This window comes from Podarcis filfolensis, assembly GCF_964270895.1.
Source record: "Podarcis filfolensis genome assembly, chromosome: 12".
Taxonomy (NCBI): Eukaryota; Metazoa; Chordata; class Lepidosauria; order Squamata; family Lacertidae; genus Podarcis; species Podarcis filfolensis.
In genome coordinates this window covers 52160926-52181042 of record NC_139614.1, presented here as the reverse complement: position 1 = coordinate 52181042, position 20117 = coordinate 52160926, and the positions used below count along the sequence as shown (strand labels likewise).

The 20117-nt window shown below is 47.2% G+C and overlaps 1 protein-coding gene across 2 annotated transcripts; it reads left to right on the top strand.

The window, feature by feature from the left end:
• Nucleotides 1-552: 552 nt before the first annotated feature.
• LOC310746246 (HIG1 domain family member 1A, mitochondrial-like) lies at nucleotides 553-9131 on the top strand. Of its 2 annotated transcripts, none has more exons than XM_083580104.1 (4): nucleotides 553-692; nucleotides 3099-3206; nucleotides 6537-6671; nucleotides 8481-9131. In XM_083580104.1, exons 2-4 carry the CDS (start codon nucleotides 3104-3106, stop codon nucleotides 8528-8530), a joined length of 288 nt encoding a protein of 95 aa, XP_083436230.1. In that variant the 5' UTR covers nucleotides 553-692; nucleotides 3099-3103; the 3' UTR covers nucleotides 8531-9131. The 2 variants fall into 2 exon arrangements, with proteins under 2 accessions (XP_083436230.1, XP_083436231.1); XM_083580105.1 differs by having other exon boundaries at nucleotides 651-735.
• The last annotated feature ends 10986 nt before the right edge of the window (nucleotides 9132-20117 follow it).

The window sequence follows — 20117 nt, the reverse complement described above, 5'->3', positions numbered from 1 at the left end:
CTAGCTCACGCTACACGTGCAGAGCAGGCCTCCTATTCTCACATAAGGCTTGCACCTTCTTAATAAATATTTCACTTCCAATAAAACAGCAGAGCTGGCCTTCCTTAAACCCAGCAGAGGAAGGGGGTAAAGTCCATACCCCAGCGGGCATGCCCTGCTGGCATCTCCAGGCGGGGCAGGGAAAGACTCGCTGCCTAAAACCGCCTGGAGAGATGCTGCCAGTCCGTGTAGGCAACACTGGGTTAGATAGACCGACGATTTCATTCAGAAAAAAAAGGCAGCTGCCAAGGTTCCTTCGCTATGATTGGCCAGGATACAGTGATCGACATTTGAAAAGCGCAGCGGGGGAGGGAGGAAAACCCCGTGCGGCCCACCAATAGGGGGAAGCTCTGTAGCAGCGCAATGCTTTCTGGGAGTTGTAGTTTACACAAGTGTCAATAAAGTATTTAATTTCGTTTCATTTCTGGAGCCTCTGCATCGTTCAGGGTGGGAAGGGCAGGAGCAGCCTTTCTCAACCCGCGGGTCCCCAGATGTTGTTGAACTACAACTCCCATCACCCCTAGCGAGCAAGGCCAGAGCTCGGGGATGATGGGAGTTGTAGTCCAACAACATCTGGGGACCCGCAGGTTGGGAATCGCTGCGCACAGTCGCTCCGGGGGCTCCGTCGTCCGAGCACCGGGACGGCTGCTGGGGTGAGACTGGGGTGCAAGGGGGGAAATTAAACCCCAAGGAGAAGTGAGTGGGGTTTTGGTGGGGGGAGAGAAATACCTTTTAAGCAGGTTTTAAAGAGAACGGGCAGGTGCTTTTTAAACAGGGATTATCTGACTGGGGGAAACTCCGTTAATTGCATCCCTATTTTACGCCTATGCCTTACGTTCAAGGCTGCGTGCATGTGGCCCTGCAAGGTAGGCCAGGTGTTCCTGGTCGCCCAGGTAGCATCATAACCATTGCACGGATTTGAACCCCGGTCCGGCCCTCCAGCCGCTTGTCAGCTGCGCTTGATCGCGCAATCGAAGGGTTTCTCTCTGAGTCGCTGCTGTTGTAAGAAAGGCAGAGTCCAGCCTTCTTTTCTCCTTATGCCACCCTCTGGCCCAAGAAAGTATTATTATTTTTAAACGATCCTTTCGTTAGATCATTCTTCGATGCGACGGCTTGGCTCCGTTCCTCTTGGGAAATGTTTTATATTATGTGGAATGCATAGGAAGGGAAGCCGTCTATAGCAGAACAGCGCAATGGCACATTTATATCCTCAGGCAAACCGTTTTGAGGAAAGGGAGAGTTTGCTGAAAAAATAAAAGTCCTAAAGCGTTCGATGGAGTTGTACTCCCAGCCACTTATCAATAAAGAAATAAGATTTATATTGCAAGGTGTATATTGTAAACTGCCAGGGGATTTATTCGGTTATTATCTTCCTTAGCAGGTTGTGCAGGACGCTGTTCTGGATGTTTTTTTTAGGGGGAACTGGGAATGAGTTTGGGAACCCTTGCTCTTTGATGTTCCACATTCACCTTGACTCCTCTGCTGCCGTGACCTCACTTGTGTGTCCCTCCACCCCCCCCCCGGAAAAAAATCCTCTGCTTCTTCTCATGCTGTTTCCCTGAGCACTGAGGTGACCGAGGGACCAGGAACAATCTGGTTTCCCTTGCAGCCCAGCAATCTTTCGCAATATGGCGCCCAAAACTGGGCGCCCCCACATGGATCTTCTCAATTACGGGTCTTCTCAATTTTGCGCACCCCTCAGCTCGGCACCCTTTGCGGGGGAACCGCCCTAAATCTGGCGCTGCCTGCTTCGTTTATCCTACCCAATAGCTAGTACTGTATTCAAACTAACTCTGCCCAATTTCTGCTTATGAATTAAATACTGTGGGCGCCATATTGCTCCTCCCCATTCATACAAACATTTGCGTTCCATTTTCAAGCACTCCATGGGGCTACGCAAACTTTTTCCATGTGAGAGGATAGGCTGAGATGAAGGGGTGTGGTATGCAATAAGGTATCCCTATAAAATAGTCACAGATTTGGTGTCTTTTATGGTAACCCATAGACGCGGGTGGCGCTGTGGGTTAAACCACAGAGCCTAGGGCTTGCCGATCAGAAGGTCGGCGGTTCAAATCCCCGCAACGGGGTGAGCTCCCGTTGCTCGGTCCCTGCTCCTGCCCACCTAGCAGTTCAAAAGCACATCAAAGTGCAAGTAGATAAATACGTACCGCTCCGGCGGGAAGGTAAACGGTGTTTCCGTGCGCTGCTCTGGTTCACCAGAAGCAGCTTAGTCATGCTGGCCACATGACCTGGAAGATGGACACCGGCTCCCTTGGCCAATAAAGTGAAATGAGCGCCACAACCCCAGAGTCGGCCACGACTGGACCTAATGGTCAGGGGTCCCTTTACCTTTACCTTTTATGATAACCATGGTCTTGCAAATCCCTGGAAGAATTAGGCAAGCAGATCTATGGATCAGGTGTTGTATGATTAGATTGAGGGACATGTTTGGTTCTGCAAACAAATTTCTTCCTCTAAACTTTTCCCCACAGTCCAAGTAACTTCTCTGTAACAGGAATATAATTCACCTAGTGTATTGGGAGCAGTTAAAATAATGTTCCTTCTATAGTGGAGCTGAGGAACCTCAGGCGTGGCGGCCCCCAACATCTCTCCATTTGGCCCTTGGAACTCCCTAGGCAACACCCCCTCACTGCTCTCCTTTAATGCTTTTGTCTTGTTAGACTGTATCTTTGACCTGTGATATTATTTCCTGGGTTGCCGGTATCAATATTTGTATTATTGTTCTGTCTGTCTAGGTTTGAAATACCATGTGAAGTGTTCATGCATTTGTGTAGTTTATTACAACAAAATTAGAAAGTAAACGTAGCTGGGATAGCTCAGTCGGCAGAGTGTGAGACTCTTAATCTCAAAAAAAATAAAAATCTCAAGGTCACGGGTTCGAGCCCCGCATGGGGCAAAAGATTCCTGCATTTCAGGGGGTTGGACTAGATGACCCTCATGGTCCCTTCTATCATATCTTCTTCAGGGGAAAATCTGGATGTTTTTCAGGAAGGTTAGGAATGAGTATGTTTCATCTTTTATCACTTCCTTCCTTGCAGTTAACATGGCGTCCGGTTCAGAAAATCCTCTCCCTAGCTACGAGACGGACGACAGCCAAACCTCAAAGCTGATCAGAAAGTCCCGGGAATCTCCGTTTGTCCCAATTGGTAAGTTGCTCTGACACAGAAACATTTCGCCATTGCCCTGCTTTTGTGATCTATGGAAGAAGCACAATTTCCCTCTTAGGCAATGGGTATAAACAAAGTCTTGGACAGTCAGGAAATTCCCTTGAGATGTTGCTTCCTTGTTGTACCCAGTACAGTAGAACTGAATGAAGTACTTTATTGTCACTTGCACAACTTGTATACAGTGAGATTACATGAGCACACACACCCCACTCAACTCTCTTAGTCTTAATTCCCCTCGTTTACTGACGCACACCCACCAAACCCGAAAGTCAGTTGCCCTGTTGTTATCTTTTCATTCAGCAGCCTAACAGCCCACGGATAGAAGCTGTTCTTTACCCTGTTGGTGCGACAAATCCTGCTTCTATATCTCCTGCCCAAGGGCAGGAGATCAAGAAAGTGCCGGCCAGGGTGTGAATCATCCCTGAGAATTTTCCTCACTCTCCTGAGGCAACGTTCTTCCGCTATTTCATCCAGCAGATTCATGGGACAGCCCATAATATCTTGTGCTGTATTCACCACCCTCTGTAGGCACTTCCTATCAGATGCTGTCCAACCAGCGTACCACACCATGATGTCCAACCAGCGTCCCACACCATGATGAAGTATGAAAGGACACTTTCTATTGTTGACCGGTAGAAGGAGATCATCAAATGTTGATTGACATCGTTCTTTCGCAATAATCTGAGGAGATGGAGTCTCTGTTGGGCTTTCTTAACCACCTGGGTTGTATTGATTTTCCAAGTAAGGTCTTCACTGAGATAAACTCCTAGGAATTTAAAGGAAGAGACTCTCTCCACACAGCCCTCCCCGATGTACAGCGGGGCTAGTTCTCCTCTCTTCCTCCGAAAGTCCAACACCATCTCCTTTGTCTTGCTGATATTAAGGTGCAAGCTGTTCCCTAGGCACCATGTAGATACTTTTTGGACCTCTACTTATGTCCCACTCTACCTAGGCCCAAGTTGAGACCATGGCAAACCCAGAAGTAAACACCGGGTTTACCGCAAATCGTGCACATGCGCAGAAGCGGGCCACCGCCAAATGCACCTGCACACATTGGCGCTTCTACCAGTGACCCGTTTCTCCATGAGGACGGGCCTCCAGAACGGATTGTGGTCATGAGTAGAGGTTCCACTGTACAGTGTTCAAAGGAAGGCCTGAGATGGCTAGACCTTTCCTTCCTTCCCCCGGGATGGGAGATGGTGTTGGACCCATAGGTAGGGAGAGAGGAATGCAAGTTTAGCGAATAAAGCATATTTCTTTGGCCTGCTTTGTTGACCATGTCAGGGCCTAAGAACCTTTTGCTGCTTGAGAGTGAGGCAAAAGATTCCCACATTGCCAGGAGTAGATGAATCTAGTGGAATCTAAGTACACAGCCTGCGAGTCATTTTGGACTCGCAGCTGTCCATGGAGGCGCAGGTCAATTCTGTGTCCAGGACAGCTGTCTCCCAGCTCCATCTGGTACGCAGGATGAGACCCTACCTGCCCGCGGACTGTCTCGCCAGAGTGGTGCATGCTCTGGTTATCTCCCGCTTGGACTACTGCAATGTGCTCTATGTGGGGCTACCTTTGAAGGTGACCCAGAAACTACAATTAATCCAGAATGCAGCAGGTAGACTAGTGACTGGGAATGGCCACCAAGACCACATAACACTGGTCTTGAAAGACCTACATTGGCTCCCAGTACATTTCAGAGCACAATTCAAAGTGTTGGTGTTGACCTTTAAAGCCCTAAACGGCCTCGGCCCAGTATATCTGAAGGAGCGTCTCCACCCCCATTGTTCTACCCGGACACTGAGGTCCAGCGCCAAGAGCCTTCTGGTGGTTCCCTCACTGTGAGAAGCCAAGTTACAGGGAACCAGGCAGAGGGCCTTCTTGGTAGTGGCGCCTGCCCTGTGGAACGCCCTCCCACCGGATGTCAAAGAGAAGAACAACTAACAGACTTTTAGAAGACATCTGAAGGCAGCCCTGTTTAGGGAAGCTTTTAATGTTTGATGCATTACTGTATTTTAATATTCTGTTGGAAGCCACCCAGAGTGGCTGGGGAAGCCCAGACAGATGAGCGGGATATAAATTATTATTATTATTATTATTATTATTATTATTATTATTATTATCATTATCATCATCATCATCATCATCTAATGTACCACCATGTGGTGGAAATGTAAAAAGATAAGAAACTTTTGGGAAATTATTTATAATGAGTTTAAAAAACAAGTTCAGCTTAACTTTTATCAAAAGACCGCAAGCCCATCATTGATGCAGATATTCCGAAGGAACTGAGAAAGGTATTCAGGTATGCAGTTACTGCTGCGAGAATATTAATAGCTAAATGGTGGAAAGGAGATAAAATACCAACTGAAATGGAGGGGCAGGTGAAATTATTTGAATATGTAGAATTGGCAAAGATGGCAGGAAAAATTAGGAACCAGACAAACCAAAAGTTTAACAAAGAATGGGATTTATTCAGACTGTATTTAAAAGAACATTGTTCTCATATGAAATCTTTGACATGCTTTGATTAACTTCGGCAATGTAATACGCTACAAAGGTTTATGGTAAGTCAAATGATAAACAAATATGCAGTCAACAAGGAAACGAAGGACCCATACTGAGGGTGATGGAAGTCTCAACATATGGAGGAACTTTATTTTACAGTCATACCTCATGTTACGTCCGCTTCATGTTATGTTCTTTCAGGTTACGTCCCGTGGCGACCCGGAAGTACCGGAAAGGGTTACTTCCGGGTTTCGCCACTCGCGCATGCGCAGATGCGCAAAATGATGTTACGCGCAGGTGCAGAAGCGGCGAATCGCAACCTGTGTGTGCGCAGACGCGCCGCTGCGGGTTGCGTTCTTTTCATGTTGCGAACGGGCCTACGGAACGGATCTCGTTCGCAACCAGAGGTACCACTGTATATGTAACATTTTCTTTGTAACTGATGTGATCTCTTTTTTTATTTTGTTCTTTTTGTGGTGAAGGGACCAAATTTTTTTAAAAAATCAGTAAAGATTAAATTGCAGAAAAGGGAAAAGAATCTAGTGTTTCCTTCCAACTCTACAATTGAAACAGAGGCATTTGAAAAGCACTTTGTAACACCGTAGGCTTGCGGGTTTCCAGATGTTCAGTGCAAGCAACTTCCATGTACCTTAGCAACATTTTGGATCCCAGGTGTGGCTAGCTCCCTGTCTCTTTCTTTCTCTCTCACACACTTTTATCAAGAGTTCTGTTGAGGGTGTTGCCATGGCCGGCAAACAAGGAATTCAAAAACCTACAGTGCGCTTCTCACCCTCTCTTCCCCTTTTCTAGGCATTTCAGGTTTTGCAGCCGTGGTGGCCTACGGGCTGTACAAGCTGAAGCACAGAGGGGACACCAAAATGTCCGTCCACCTGATTCATATGCGTGTCGCAGCGCAGGGCTTCGTTGTGGGGGCCATGACCTGCGGTACGTACTGAAATGGGAGACTCCTGTGCCTTGATCTGATAAGCGCCAAATACCGTATTTTTCACCCTATAGGACGCACCGGCCCATAGGACGCACTTATTTGGGGGGGGGGGGGAATAAAGAAAAAAATTATTTCCCCCCCCCCCCGAGCCCCAAAGAGCAAAGAAGCCATAACAGCTTCGTTTTTAGCCTCGGGGCTGGGGGTCCAGGAGCGAAGGCGAGGTTGCGCAACCTCACCATCGCTCCCAGAGCTTGCGGGGCTGGGGGCGGGGGAAGCCTGAGCTTCCCCCATCCCCAGCCCCCAGAACGGGTCTGGGAGCGATGGCGAGGTTACGCAACCTCGCCATCGCTCCCGGAGCTTGCTTGCGGGGCTGGGGGCGGGGGGCGGGGGAAGCCCGAGCTTCCCCCATCCCCAGCCCCCAGAATGGGTCCGGGAGCGATGGCAAGGTTTTGCAACCTCGCCATCGCTCCCGGAGCTTGCTTGCGTCGCTGGAAGCTGGGGGCGGGGGAAGCCGGAGCTTCCCCCGTCCCCTGCCCCCAGAACAGGTCCGGGAGTGATGGCGAGGTTGTGCAACCTCGCCATCGCTCCCGGAGCTTGATTGCGGGGCTGGGGGCGGGGGAAGCCCGAGCTTCCCCCGTCCCCAGCCCCCAGAATGGGTCCGGGAGCGATGGCGAGGTTGTGCAACCTCGCCATCACTCCTGGAGCTTGCTTGCGGGGCGGGGGGCGGGGGAAGCACCGACGCCTCTCGCTCTCCAGGCTTCAGCGAAAGCCTGCATTCGCCCCATAGGACGCACACACATTTCCCCTTCATTTTTGAAGGGGAAAAGGTGCGTCCTATAGGGCGAAAAATACGGTAGTCTCTCCCTGAAAACCTTTGTTTCAGCTTCCCAAGGTACCTGAGAGGGTGGATTGATTTGGGCTGTTCTTGTGCTGTACAGACTGTTTCCTGTGATCTGAGTGGCAAGAGCCTTCTATCAGGTGGAGGATCAACGTTCAAAGTTGGATTTAACTCTCCATTAGCAAAAACATGAAATTCACAGACTTGGCTGTCAGGTCTAATGAGCACAGAAGCTCACCCTCGGTAGGTCTGGCCCCATGAATCAGCTGCTGAGACTGAAAGTCTCTGCCTTCCCACAACCATCTTAAGTTCCCTCCCCTCCAGGGCTTTCCCCAAGCAATCAGAGACTATGCCTCTGTGCAGCCAAGCTCTCCTCCGCCCTTTTCATGCCGCTTCTGGTTCTGGGAGTCAGAGGGGAGGGGAGCTTGTTGCAGCAGGAGGTGGAAACACCCGTGACTTCACAAGCCTGACTTATCTCTTCCTCTTGGCCTTCCTCTTCTCCTGCTTCTGCCTCTGACTCTGACTCTGGACTTCCCTCTACCACAAATTCCCCCTGCTCACTAAGCCCCGTTACCTCTTCAGCTTCCAACACCTCCTTCTCCCTCTTCTCCCTCTGACCACTCATAACTGCCCCACCATCACTCCCTGAGCAATGAGCCTTCTTCCCATGATGATTCCCAAGCTGGTTCCTCTGCACCCATTACACAGAAATAGAAACAGACAAACTGATCCCTGGCAAAGTGTTCTGGACCTCCCCCCGCCCTGATTTTACCTTACAAGATGTGTGTCCCACATAGTAAGAATACGCAACAGATCACACTGTTAAATCTGACTTCCTTGGTCCCACTGTTTGGGATAGGTCTTCCAGCAAGGATGTAGTTTTTGTTGCCATCTCTTTCCCCAGTCAAAGAAAGATTGCTTTGAACTCAAACCCTCCTATCTAACACACATTTTTCTTTCTCTCTTCCAGGTGTCATTTATTCCATGTATCAAGAATACTGGGTGAAGCCCAAGCCCTAGGAAGCCGTCAATTGAAGCCTGCCGGAGTTCTTATGTACCCTAGAGAAAGACCTCACTCGGAAATGGCGCTGTAATAATAAGAACTTTGCACAATCTCATGCACAGTGTTAAACTCTACGCTGCCAGTGTGGCTGTGCATTAGGTTGTTGGCAGCAAAAGTGGCTCCTCTGTCTCTCTCTTGAGTGAGACCATCAACTGATAAATTTTCACAACATGCAACCCTTTTTCACTAAGCCTACCCAACACGTAAGGCACTCTGTGGCTTAGAAGTCCAGCGTTTCCTCTGCAGAGGTTGCTCCTCTTGGTTGTGAACTAGCAAAGCAACAAAGTGAGGGATATTCCTGTGTTGGTGCCTTGCCTGTTCAAGAGATAGGTGGTCAGCCTCTCTTAGCTCTAAATTAGAAACAATTGTGGTGGAAGATTAACTCTTATGACGTGAGCCTTAAATAGCAGATTGTAAATAGATTAATCTTTATTTAGTTTTTAATGTTTGATGCTTTACTATGTTTTTGTATATGCTTTAAGCTGACCAGAGTGGCTGGGGAAACCCAGCCAGATGGGTGTGGTATAAATAATAAAATTACGATGATTATAATGAAAATGATGATGATGATTTATTAAAGGTGAAGGTAACTCTGACCGTTAAGTCCAGCCGCTTACTACTCTGGGGTTGCGGCACTCATCTTGTTTTACTGGCCAAGGGAGCCAGCATTTGTCCACAGACAGTTTTTCCAGGTCATGTGGCCAGCAGGACCGAGTAACTTCTGGCAAACCAGAGCAGCACACAGAAACGCCGTTTACCTTCCTGCCGGAGCAGTACCTATTTATCTACTTGCACTTTGATGTGCTTCCAAACTGCTAGGTTGGCAGGAGCTGGGACCGAACAACGGGAGCTCACCCTGTCGCAGGGAATCGAACCGCCGACCTTCCAATCGGCAAGCCCTAGGCTCTGTGGTTTAGACCACAGCTCCACCCACGTCCCATTGATGATTTATTACCCAATATTAAATTCTAAAACTTCCACTTCTTTTCACCCTGCATTACAGCATCTTGAATTCTTCTCTCTCTCTCTCTCTCTCTCTCTCTCGCAATTGCCAAAAAACACACTTTTCTTTGGTAGCACAGAATAAACACAGAATAAAAAGGTAAAGGACCCCTGGACGGTTAAGTCCTGTCAAAGGCGACTATGGGATTGTGGCGCTCATCTCATTTTCAGGCCGAGGGAGCCGGCGTTTGTCCACAGACAGCTTTCTGGGTCCTGTGGCCAGCATGACTAAACCGCTTCTGACGCAACGGGACACCGTGATGGAAACCAGAGCACATGGAAACGCCATTTACCTTCCAACTGCAGTGGTACCTATTTATCTCCTTGCACTGCTGTGCTTTTGAACTGCTAGGTTGGCAGGAGCTGGGACAGAGCGACAGGAGCTCACTCTGTTGCTGGGATTCGAACCACCGACCTTCCGATCGGCAAGCCCAAGAGGCTCAGTGGTTTAGCCCACAGCGCCACCCACATTCACAGAATGCTGAACCCTTAGCAGTGCAGCAAGGTCCTCCATACATTTGGATTCCCCCTGGTAGCGAACCAAAATTTGTCATTGCGACCAATTCTGAGCCTCCCCTGAGTGGGGCAGTTCTTGACTGTGACACCATACCGAACTCTATCTGAAAGTAAGCCCCTGGTTTCCTGTTCAGCTCAAAGCCTGGAGAGGAATTTTCTGGAGATGGTCTCACCGCTTCCTGAACCTCATCATGAGGTTGAGAGATCACTTGCCTCCCTCCAGGAGGAAAATGCATCTCTTAGTGGCCAGGGGATGCTGGTTATAGCCTGTTCTACGCTCGTAAGTCCCAGCCAAAAATTCAACCCAATTATGAGCAGCAATTAAATCAGCCTTCTTCAAATCTCTAGTTGGCCAACAGCTGTTATCTTCTAGCTTTCCAGGCCTGCTGCCTCTTTTCCTAAGCAAGGAAACAGTCTAGTTTGAATTGTTGTCTGTTGGCAGGCCATGATGTGAAGCAGAGTTGAAACATCAATAAGTTAAAAAGAAGTCCTTGGAATGGAATTAAAAACCAAAACTGCTGTGACCAAACTGGAATTTCAAATCTGTAAAATTCTTGCATTCCTTGGCTTTATCATAGTGTTCTGAGTGATATTGAAGAAGAAGAAGAGTTTGGATTTTATATCCCGCTTTATCACTACCCGAAGGAGTCTCAAAGCAGCTAACATTCTCCTTTCCTTCTGCCCCCACAACAAACACTCTGTGAGGTGAGTGGGGCTGAGAGACTTCAGAGAAGGGTGACTAGCCCAAGGTCACCCAGCAGCTGCATGTGAAGGAGCGGGTAAGTGAACCCGGTTCACCAGATTACGAATCTACCGCTCTTAACCACTACACCACACTGGCTCATTGATCGACACAGTGTAAATCTAACCCAGTGATTCTGCTTTTATTAAGCATATAACCAACATCGTCTTTTTATTATGTTTTGATGGTAGCAAGCAGCTCTTGATTCAACTGCAAGTATTATATATATGATTGGATTTATATACAAACGCTGTGAGAAAGTCTCAGACCACTCCTTTTTTTCTTTTTAACCTTCATTTTCACATTCTTTTTTCCGTATTAATGGCTATTAATCCTGTCTTCCAGTTCTCTGCCCCCAGTTAGCATTATGGAGCTGAAAACCCTGTGCTTGCATCGTTACATGTGTTTCTGACCCCAAATCCAGCTGCATTTTCAGTTCCCTTTTGCCTCTTCCTCTCCCAGTCAAAATCCAGCCTGGCGTACTGGGCCTGCCTTTTGCCAATTTCAGTCTGTTGGGTACCAAGCACATGGGAGGTATTACTACGTTGTAAATAGCTACGATCTTTTAAAAAAGGATTAGATGAGCTAGCAAAAGTGGCCATGTGTCTCAAGTCTAAAGGCCCTGGTTCAAAACTCGCCTTGGCCACGAATCCACAAGATTATAATCAAATAATTCAGAGTATGAGAAGGGATTCGGAGAAATGGATAATTATGAGTAAGCTTTGCTGTTTGTATTGGTCAGAAAGTGCTTTCCACTAGAGGGCAGCAGCTGTGTTGTTTTAAATCAGGGGTCAGCAAACATTTTCAGCAGGGGGCCAGTCCACTGTCCCTCAGACCTTGTGGGGGGCCGGACTATATTTTGAAAAAATAAATAAAATGAACGAATTCCTATGCCCCACAAATAACCCAGAGGTGCATTTTAAATAAAAGCACACATTCTACTCATGAAAAAACACCAGGCAGGCTCCACAAATAACCTAGAGATGTATTTTAAATAAAAGGACAAAAGCACGCTGATTCCTGGACCGTCTGCAGGCCAGATTTAGAAGGTGATTGGGCCGGATCCAGCCTTAGTTTGCCTACCCGTATTTTAAAGCCTCAACCACCAGCACAGCGAGGGGCAATTCAGATGATATTTCCACCTGGCTGTTTCTAATGTCCTTGTTCTCTCCGAAACTGATCATAAACCTGTGTGAGGGCTCTGACGTTTCAGTCGGTTGGAGCATTGCATGGTCGGATGTTCCTTAAGACTGCTGCATGCCACCCCAATCTGGGATAATGCTTGGCATTATTAAATAAGAAAAGCATGTAGACTGGAAGAAGTTTAAGGAATATTTGAAAAAAAGGTTAATATTTAAATCTTAGAATAGCTTTGGAAGTGGATATAGGCTGTAGGGTTAGAAGTAGAAGATAGTGTATTTTAAAAATAATATTACTTGTAAGCGATAAAATGTGAAGTTATTTTAAATGTGATTTTAAAAAAAGATGGTTAGAAACTATGATATATGTAAACTGCTAACGATGAAGTAAAATGAAAATCAGATAGGTGGGACTTGGAGAAGCCCACTTAACAATGTTTACAAAAATAAGGATATGAGAAGAATTTGTTTGTTTTGCTGTTTGTGTTCTTTATTTATGTTATAAAATGAATAAAAAAAATTTGAAGGAAAAAATAAATAAGAAAAACATGAATTGAAATCATTCTGCTGGGCCTCTTTGTGGCATGCTTTTGCTTGTAATGTGTAGCCCACCCTGATGAGACCTAGCTCCTTGGTCAACAAAGCAGGTGACGTCTGCTGCAAACCAATTGGCCCTTGCCATTCAGGCCGTGGCTCCAGGCAGGGCAGGATGCCAACCCCTAACTCAGCGAAGCCAAAAGGCGCTGAATTGCCAGAGAAAATGCCAACAGACCCCTTTGTCTAGCTCAACTGTTTCCTCCAACCACCTCAGCGGATTTGGACGTTTGTCAAGCGCTGTGTGCGACAGAAAGAGAGAGTGTGGCAAGGAATCGTATGCTGGAAGTTGTTTTAGAGCAACTCGAGAAATGCACCGTATTTTCCAGTGTATAAGACGAGGTGTTTTTTTACGGGAAAATTATGTATAGCAATTCCCTCCCCCCCCAATTTTTTTAAATTCGTTTTATAACACAAATAAACAACACAAACAGAAAAACAAATACAAACAAATTCTTGTCTTATCCTTATTTTTTCTAAACATTGTTAAGTGGGCTTCCCCAAGTCCCACCTATCTGATTTTCATTTTACTTCATCTTTAGCAGTTTACATATATCGTAGTTCCAACCATCTTTTTTTTAAATCACATTTAAAATAACTTCACATTTTATCGCTTACAAGTAATATTATTTTTAAAATACACTATCTTCTGCTTCTAACCCTACAGCCTATATCCACAGCCTAATTAAACATACTTTTACACCTTATACAATTTTTTTGACTTCCATCAATCACATCTGAAAATTTTCCAGTCTAATCACTTAATATATATTTCTTACTTTCGCTATTACATTTAAATCTCATAACTAAGATCTCTCATCTTTCTCTATTTTGCAATGTTTCATATATTCCTCCTTACAAAACTTCTTGTAGTCCTACTAGCGCAATTTGTTGATTACAGTTGCTCTTCAAATCGTTCGTATATTTCTTCCAATCTTCTGTGAATCTCTGGTCCCACAGGTTTTGAATCCTTCCTGTCATTTTATCTAATTCTGCGTAGTCCGTTAATTTTGTCTGCCATTCTTCTTTCGTCGGAATTTATTCTTGCTTCCATTTCTGGGCTAAAAATACTTCTTTCGTTCTTTCCTCCTGGGACGAAAGGCAGGGCGGCCACCAGGTGGTGGCGCCGGAGAGTCGATGAGAGACACAGCTAACTCATTCTGGTTTTGCCTCTCTACTCTTCCCTGTTGAGTCTGACAGAGGCAACACTGAAGTATTGAGGGAAAACCTAATCAAGATGTTTTATAGATGGTACTTAAAAGGTAAAGGGTAAAGGGGACCCCAGACCATTAGGTCCAGTCGTGACCAACTCTGGGGTTGCGGCACTCATCTCGCTTTATTGGCCAAGGGAGCTGGCGTACAGCTTCCGGGTCTTGTGGCCAGCATGACTAATCCGCTTCTGGCGAACCAGAGCAGTGCACAGAAACGCTGTTTACCTTCCCGCCGGAGTGGTACCTATTTATCTACTTGCATTTTGACATGCTTTCGAACTGCTAGGTTGGCAGGAGCAGGGACTGAGGAACGGGAGCTCACCCCATCGCGGGGATTCAAACTGCTGACCTTCTGATCGGCAAGCCCTAGGCTCTGTGGTTTAACCCACAGCACCACCCGCGTCCCTTTTAGAAGGTGCTTAACACCTACCAAAATAGCTAAAATGCATAAGACAAAAACAAATCTGTGCTGAAGGTGTGGTAAAACAGAGGGGGCACTTATACATGTTTGGTGGACCTGTGAAAAAGCCAAAAGCTTCTGGAACACAGTATATGACGAGCTTAAAAAAATGTTTAAGTATAACTCTATGAAAAATACAGAAGCTTTTCTACTAGGGAAAATGGACACAGGTATAGCAAGAGAAGATCAGAAAATATTCCTCTATGCCACAGGAGCGGCAAGGATCCTAATTGCTAAAAACTGGAAAAAAAGAAACTGTGCCAACAAAAAAGGAATGGCAAGACAAACTGTTAGAGTATATTGAACTGGCTAGATTAACAGAGGCAATTAGAGATCACACTAGACAAGTGTTTCAAAAAGCATGAGGAAAATGCAGAGAATACTTCACAAAACAGTGCCCTAAAATACATACCTGGACTCGTTTCGATTAATGTCTGCAGGAGACTTTGTGGATATTTAAGTTATAATTAGAAAAATCTTAATCAGTCATAAAGGAAACAGCTTATAAGAAGTAAATAAGGAGGCCAGATACAGGATAAAGGAAGTATTTTATTTGGTTGTTTGTATTGTTGTATGTTACGCTCACTGTATGTTATGTTCACGTTTAATGAGGGTGGATTTGTGTATTGGGGGGGTTGTGTTTTGTTGTAAATAAAATTCCAATTAAAAAAACAACAACAGAGGCAACACTGACACCAAGGAAGATAGCAAGCAGTGCCCCTGCCTGGACTGGGTGCAAGTAAGAAGCAAGCAGGCGAACGGTGTATTCAAGACTGCAAGAAAAGAGATTCTGGCTAATCATTAGGAAATACTTTCTGGCAGTAAGAGTTATTGGACAGTAGAATGGAAGACGGTGGACTCTCCTTCCTTGAAGGTTTTTAAGTAGCGGTTGGGTGGCCATCTGCCATGGATGCTTTAGCTGTGATTGCTTCATTGCAGGGGGCTGGACCCTGGGGTCCTTTCCAACTCTACAATTCTATGGGTCTAAAGGTAAAGGACCCCTGGACGGTTAAGTCCAGTTAAAAGCAACTATGGGGTTGCGGTGCTCATCTCGCTTTCGGGCCGAGGGAGCTGGCATTTGTCCACAGACAGCTCTCCATGTCATGTGGCCAGCATGACTAAACCATTTCTGGCGCAACGGGACACCGTGACGGAAACCAGAGCGCACAGAAACGCCGTTTACCTTCCCGCTGAAACGGTACCTATTTATCTACTTGCACTGGCGTGCTTTCGAACTGCTAGGTTGGCAGGAGCTGGGACAGAGCACCGGGAGCTCACTCCGTCACGGGGATTCAAACCGCCGACCTTCTGATTGGCAAGCCCAAGAGGCTCAGTGGTTTAGACCACAGCACCACCCACGTCCCATGTGCACAGCTACGAACACCTGTGGTTTTTAGCAGCAAGATTCTGGCGGCACTTTCTGCCCCCCTCCACCCAGTGCTGCTACGATAGCAGCTCCTTTTGGGGAGAGCCAACTGGAAGAGTGCAGCGACTTCTGCGGGAGCTCTAAATTAAGCCACGGCCAGGCCAAGAGGCGGATCATATTTCTCTGCTCTCTGCCTTTTGCCGTGACAGCCTTTTTTTTTACTTCCCAGGGGACACCTTCGCCCAGCTTCGTTTAGGGCTGCCTGGATCCCATATCCGTCCCAGGGGGGTTTGGAAGGGCGACAACCCTTCAGACTTTCTGCTGATGGGAACAAATGACCCTCTGTGTGACATCGCAGCAAAGTTTCTTGTGTTGGCGAGACCTCAAAGTGCGTCCCATCAAAGAGATGACATACCTCTCTCTGAGAGTTATCAGAGGCCGCGATTTGGGTGTTCGGTTTGGGTATGTTAAAAGCACAACAGAAGACTTTCCCTCTATCCATCCTATTTATGTGCCAGATGCTTTGATGTAGGCAGATCTCAGACTGTCCATCGTTTCGTAGGTGTGCTGGTCCTGGGGGGGGGGTTACCATGCGGCGTGGTCTGAGTCCGGTCCTGGGTCAAGGGTCTGGAGGCTGTCCGTTGAGGGTGAAGCAGGGTCCAAGGCAAGGGGCTGGGTGTGGTCAGGAACTCAGGGAGAGCAGGCCAGGGTGCTGGCAGGAATAGGTTTCCAACGATGTTGCTCCCACAACCTGGGACTGGGCTGACTGGCCTTTATCTCCTCTGAGGCTTAGGGTGGTCCCGGCCCACAGGTGACTCGCCTCTCCTGGCCTGGAGGCGAGCACTCCTCCTGTGAGAACTTAGTTCCTTCCGCCTCTCTGCCCTGAGCCTCTGCAGCTCAGGAGAGGCTGGAGGGTTACTGGACCCAGAGGCAACCTCACCTTCCCCGGACAGGGCTGAGAGAGGCACACCTGCAGGCAATGGGTCCTCCATCACCTCAGGAGCCAAAGCGGATTCAGCTGGTATCTGCTCCTGAGGATCCGGCACAGGTGAGGGCCCTTCAGGTTCAAGCCCCAGCCCCGGCTCAGCCGGCCCTGGAGGCGGGGACTCCTGTGCAGGGTCAGAATCCTCAGGTTCAGCCTCTGAATCCGATTCCCAGGCCATCACAGTAGGTGAAAGCAAGGGCCATCCCTGTGTAACTTTGAACACCCCAAATTTTGTGCAAACCATCAGCCAAGTGGGGAGAATTCCTGCCGTGCCCCTGTCCCAATGACAGACAGCGGCGTAGCAAGGTCAAGCGCAAAGCCCTAAAAGCAGGGAGAGGTGGGTGGGTGTTCTGAATGCACGTACCGAAAGAGGAAGCTCTCGGTCACATGCATAGGTCCCTTGATCCATTTAGCCTGCATCCCATTGGCCTGATTAAACCCTGCATCAAGGGACCTACCAATCGGGTGTTGTGGCTGACCAATCTTACCCGCCCCAATGCAGGGTTTGGTTGCCAGGTCTCACTGCAACACGTGGCCTCTTTAAGGGAGGACCCCATAAATCAAGATAACAAACTTTTTATAAAACAATGGAAATGGTTTAGTTAATATTTACAGTTAAATTGTAAACAGATAAGAAAATTGGCAGGATTATTGTAATAACCTGCTGTATTATAAGAGCATATATAGTGGTACCTCGGGTTACAGACGCTTCAGGTTACAGACGCTTCAGGTTACAGACTCTGCTAACCCAGAAATAGTACCTCGGGTTAAGAGCTTTGCTTCAGGATGAGAACAGAAATCACGTGGCAGCGGGAGGCCCCGTTAGCTAAAGTGGTGCTTCAGGTTAAGAACAGACCTCCGGAACGAATGAAGTACTTAACCCAAGGTACGACTGTGTTCAAAGTGGATGAATAAATAAGCAAATTAAGTTGATTTGGATATACAAGAGACATTTTAAAAAAAATTAAGGAACAGTGGGAAGAGGGGGAAGGAAGTCAAGTTTTGAAATGTTAAGACGATTGTAAAATTGGTGAAATGTATAAATTTGAAAAGTAAAAATAATTAAAAAACAAAACAAAACCCAAGACAAGTATCTGGTGCAGGCTGTCCGAAACACAAGTGTGATATGTTAGATGTGTGAAAACTGAACCCAGCAACCACATTGCCATCATGAAAATGCCTGCAGGCACAGCATTGGGCGAGGGCTGCAGAGAGCAGGCAAAGTCCCTGAACACTGAGCATTGCTGGAAACGTGCGCAGGCTGTCTGCCTCTGAGCAGCACCCTCTTAAGCCTTTGAAACTGGACCCCAGCGCAGCCTGTGCTTTTCGAAGGAAAGAATGCCGTCCTTGCAAACAAGGGATTGAGAGAGCAGCTGTGGTCGCAATCCTGTGCCCAGCGGGTGATCCGCCTGGACACCTATTTATACCTCCTTATTTTCACAAGAATGGCACAGGGCAAATGCAAGCAAAGGGTGGAGCCGAGGAATATGTGGAGGAGCAGATTCCAAAGCCGCCTTTTCCCTTCAACTTTCAGGCACCGCCGCTGTTCTGTGGCAGGAAAACTCAGCACAGAAAGAGCTTTCTCAGCCTTGCTTACTGGGCTCTGGGAAGATCTCAGGTGGACCCTCCTGGCTGTTTTCCCCCAGCTTGCCATTTACACTGGGGAACTTTTTTTTTTTTCATTTTCTGTTGCATGAGATTTTTCAACTGTTCTTATATGTTCTTTCAAGGCTGATTTCAAATCTGAAATCGATTTTCGTTTACATGCTATAGTTATCTTTCACTTTCCGACTTTTGCCGATATGTCATATTTACACTGGGGATAAGTGGACACTGGGGACGCAGGTGGTGCTGTGGTCTAAACTACTGAGCCTCTTGGGCTTGCTGATCAGAAGGTCGGTGGTTCGAATCCCCACGACGGGGTGAGCTCCCGTTGCTCGGTCCCAGCTCCTGCCAACCTAGCAGTTCGAAAGCACGTCAAAGTGCAAGTAGATAAATAGGTACCGCTCCGGCGGGAAGGTAAACGGCGTTTCCGTGCACTGCTCTGGCTCGCCAGAAGCGGCTTAGTCATGCTGGCCACATGACCGCTGTCTGCGGACAAACGCTGGCTCCCTCAGCCTATAGAGCGAGATGAGCGCGCAACCCCAGAGTCGTCCGCGACTGGACCTAACGGTCAGGGGTACCTTTACCTTTTAAGTGGATACTGACACGTTGATCTACCCTAACCACATGGTAATTATTGTTTTGCAAACTTAATTTTTCTTTATTTTTATAGTTTTGTAACCTAAATATTTGTATTTTTCAGATCGGACTATGAAAAACATGAATCACAAAAAAACCTAGAGCTTATGGAACAAAACCAACTTCAGATATGAAATCAGCACGTCGAAATTAGGTTAGAACAACTGCAGGTGTCAATGCAACAAAAAAATTGTTTCCCAGTGTTAGCTATTTTCCTACCACCCACGCAAAGCTGCAATCGCGTATTAGTTACAGGCCCACTGCAAGTAAATCACTAAATCAATAAATCAACTGCTGTGCCCTAGTGAACTTGTCCCCTCCTGTCCATTGTCTCAAGAAAAACCACAAAGTTCTAGGCCTGAGTTCTAACATAGGAAGGATGGGGGAGAGGGCAGGATCCAAGGTGAATTCCTTGTTGTTCTTTGCTCCAATGAAGCAGTGAACTCCAGAAGTTCGGCAGGACCACGATCCCCACTTTTGCAGCCACAATAAGGGTCCTTTCTTTCGAGACAAAAGGTCTGATTTGCCATTGATTTCCAAGGCAGTTTCTTGGCTGCTTCGCTCCCACTCTGGCTGTTCCTCGCATTTGTATCATCTTCCAGATGTCCCCGTCTTCACAATGCACCCAATTGTGCCTTTTGGCTGCAGAAGAACCAGCTCGGTTGGGTTACAACAACACTGTTCATCCTGTTTTCCTCCAGCTCCCCCAGGCCCTGCTTAAATTCACCTGCTATTCCACAAGCGGCCTTGCTATGTAACGTACCTGCGAAGGCAATTTTGTCCCAAACATTTAGCAGGAGGGGGAAGTGTGCTGACCTGCTCCAGACCCACAAAGACCCCACCTGTGGTACCCTTGCCAAAATAGGTTGTGGATGGGCCGGAAGCTAAAAGGCAGGTTGAAACCAGAGTCGAAACGGGAGGTTCACCTGAGCTCAGTTAGTCACCAGACAGAACTCTGGTCCTTTAGCTTTGGAAGCAAAGCAAGACTTGGGAGGCAACAGAGGCAACAAGAGAAGAAGGAAGAGGGATTGGGTCAAACCAGGAGGGAAGACTGATTTGGAGATTTCAAGGTATGTTTGAGAGCACTTTGAGCAGACCCACCAAGCCATGTATTGTGTCTCGCCAGACATTTATGGAAACACGTTCTGCTGGATGGAACCAAAGGCCCATCTAGTCTAGCAATGCTAAACCAGGAGAGACTGAATAGGAGTCCCTTCTGAAACAGGAGTTATGAACAGATATGTAGGAATATAGTCACATATTTGTTTGTTTGCTTGTGTTTACGTCT

Excerpts from the sequence above, each read along its gene's own strand:
- LOC310746246 (XM_083580104.1), top strand. The coding sequence starts at position 3,104 with ATGGCGTCCGGTTCAGAAAATCCTCTCCCTAGCTACGAGACGGACGAC. Across the intron at positions 3,207-6,536 it reads ATCTCCGTTTGTCCCAATTG|GCATTTCAGGTTTTGCAGCC; the intron begins GTAAGTTGCTCT and ends CCCCTTTTCTAG. Across the intron at positions 6,672-8,480 it reads TGTGGGGGCCATGACCTGCG|GTGTCATTTATTCCATGTAT; the intron begins GTACGTACTGAA and ends TCTCTCTTCCAG.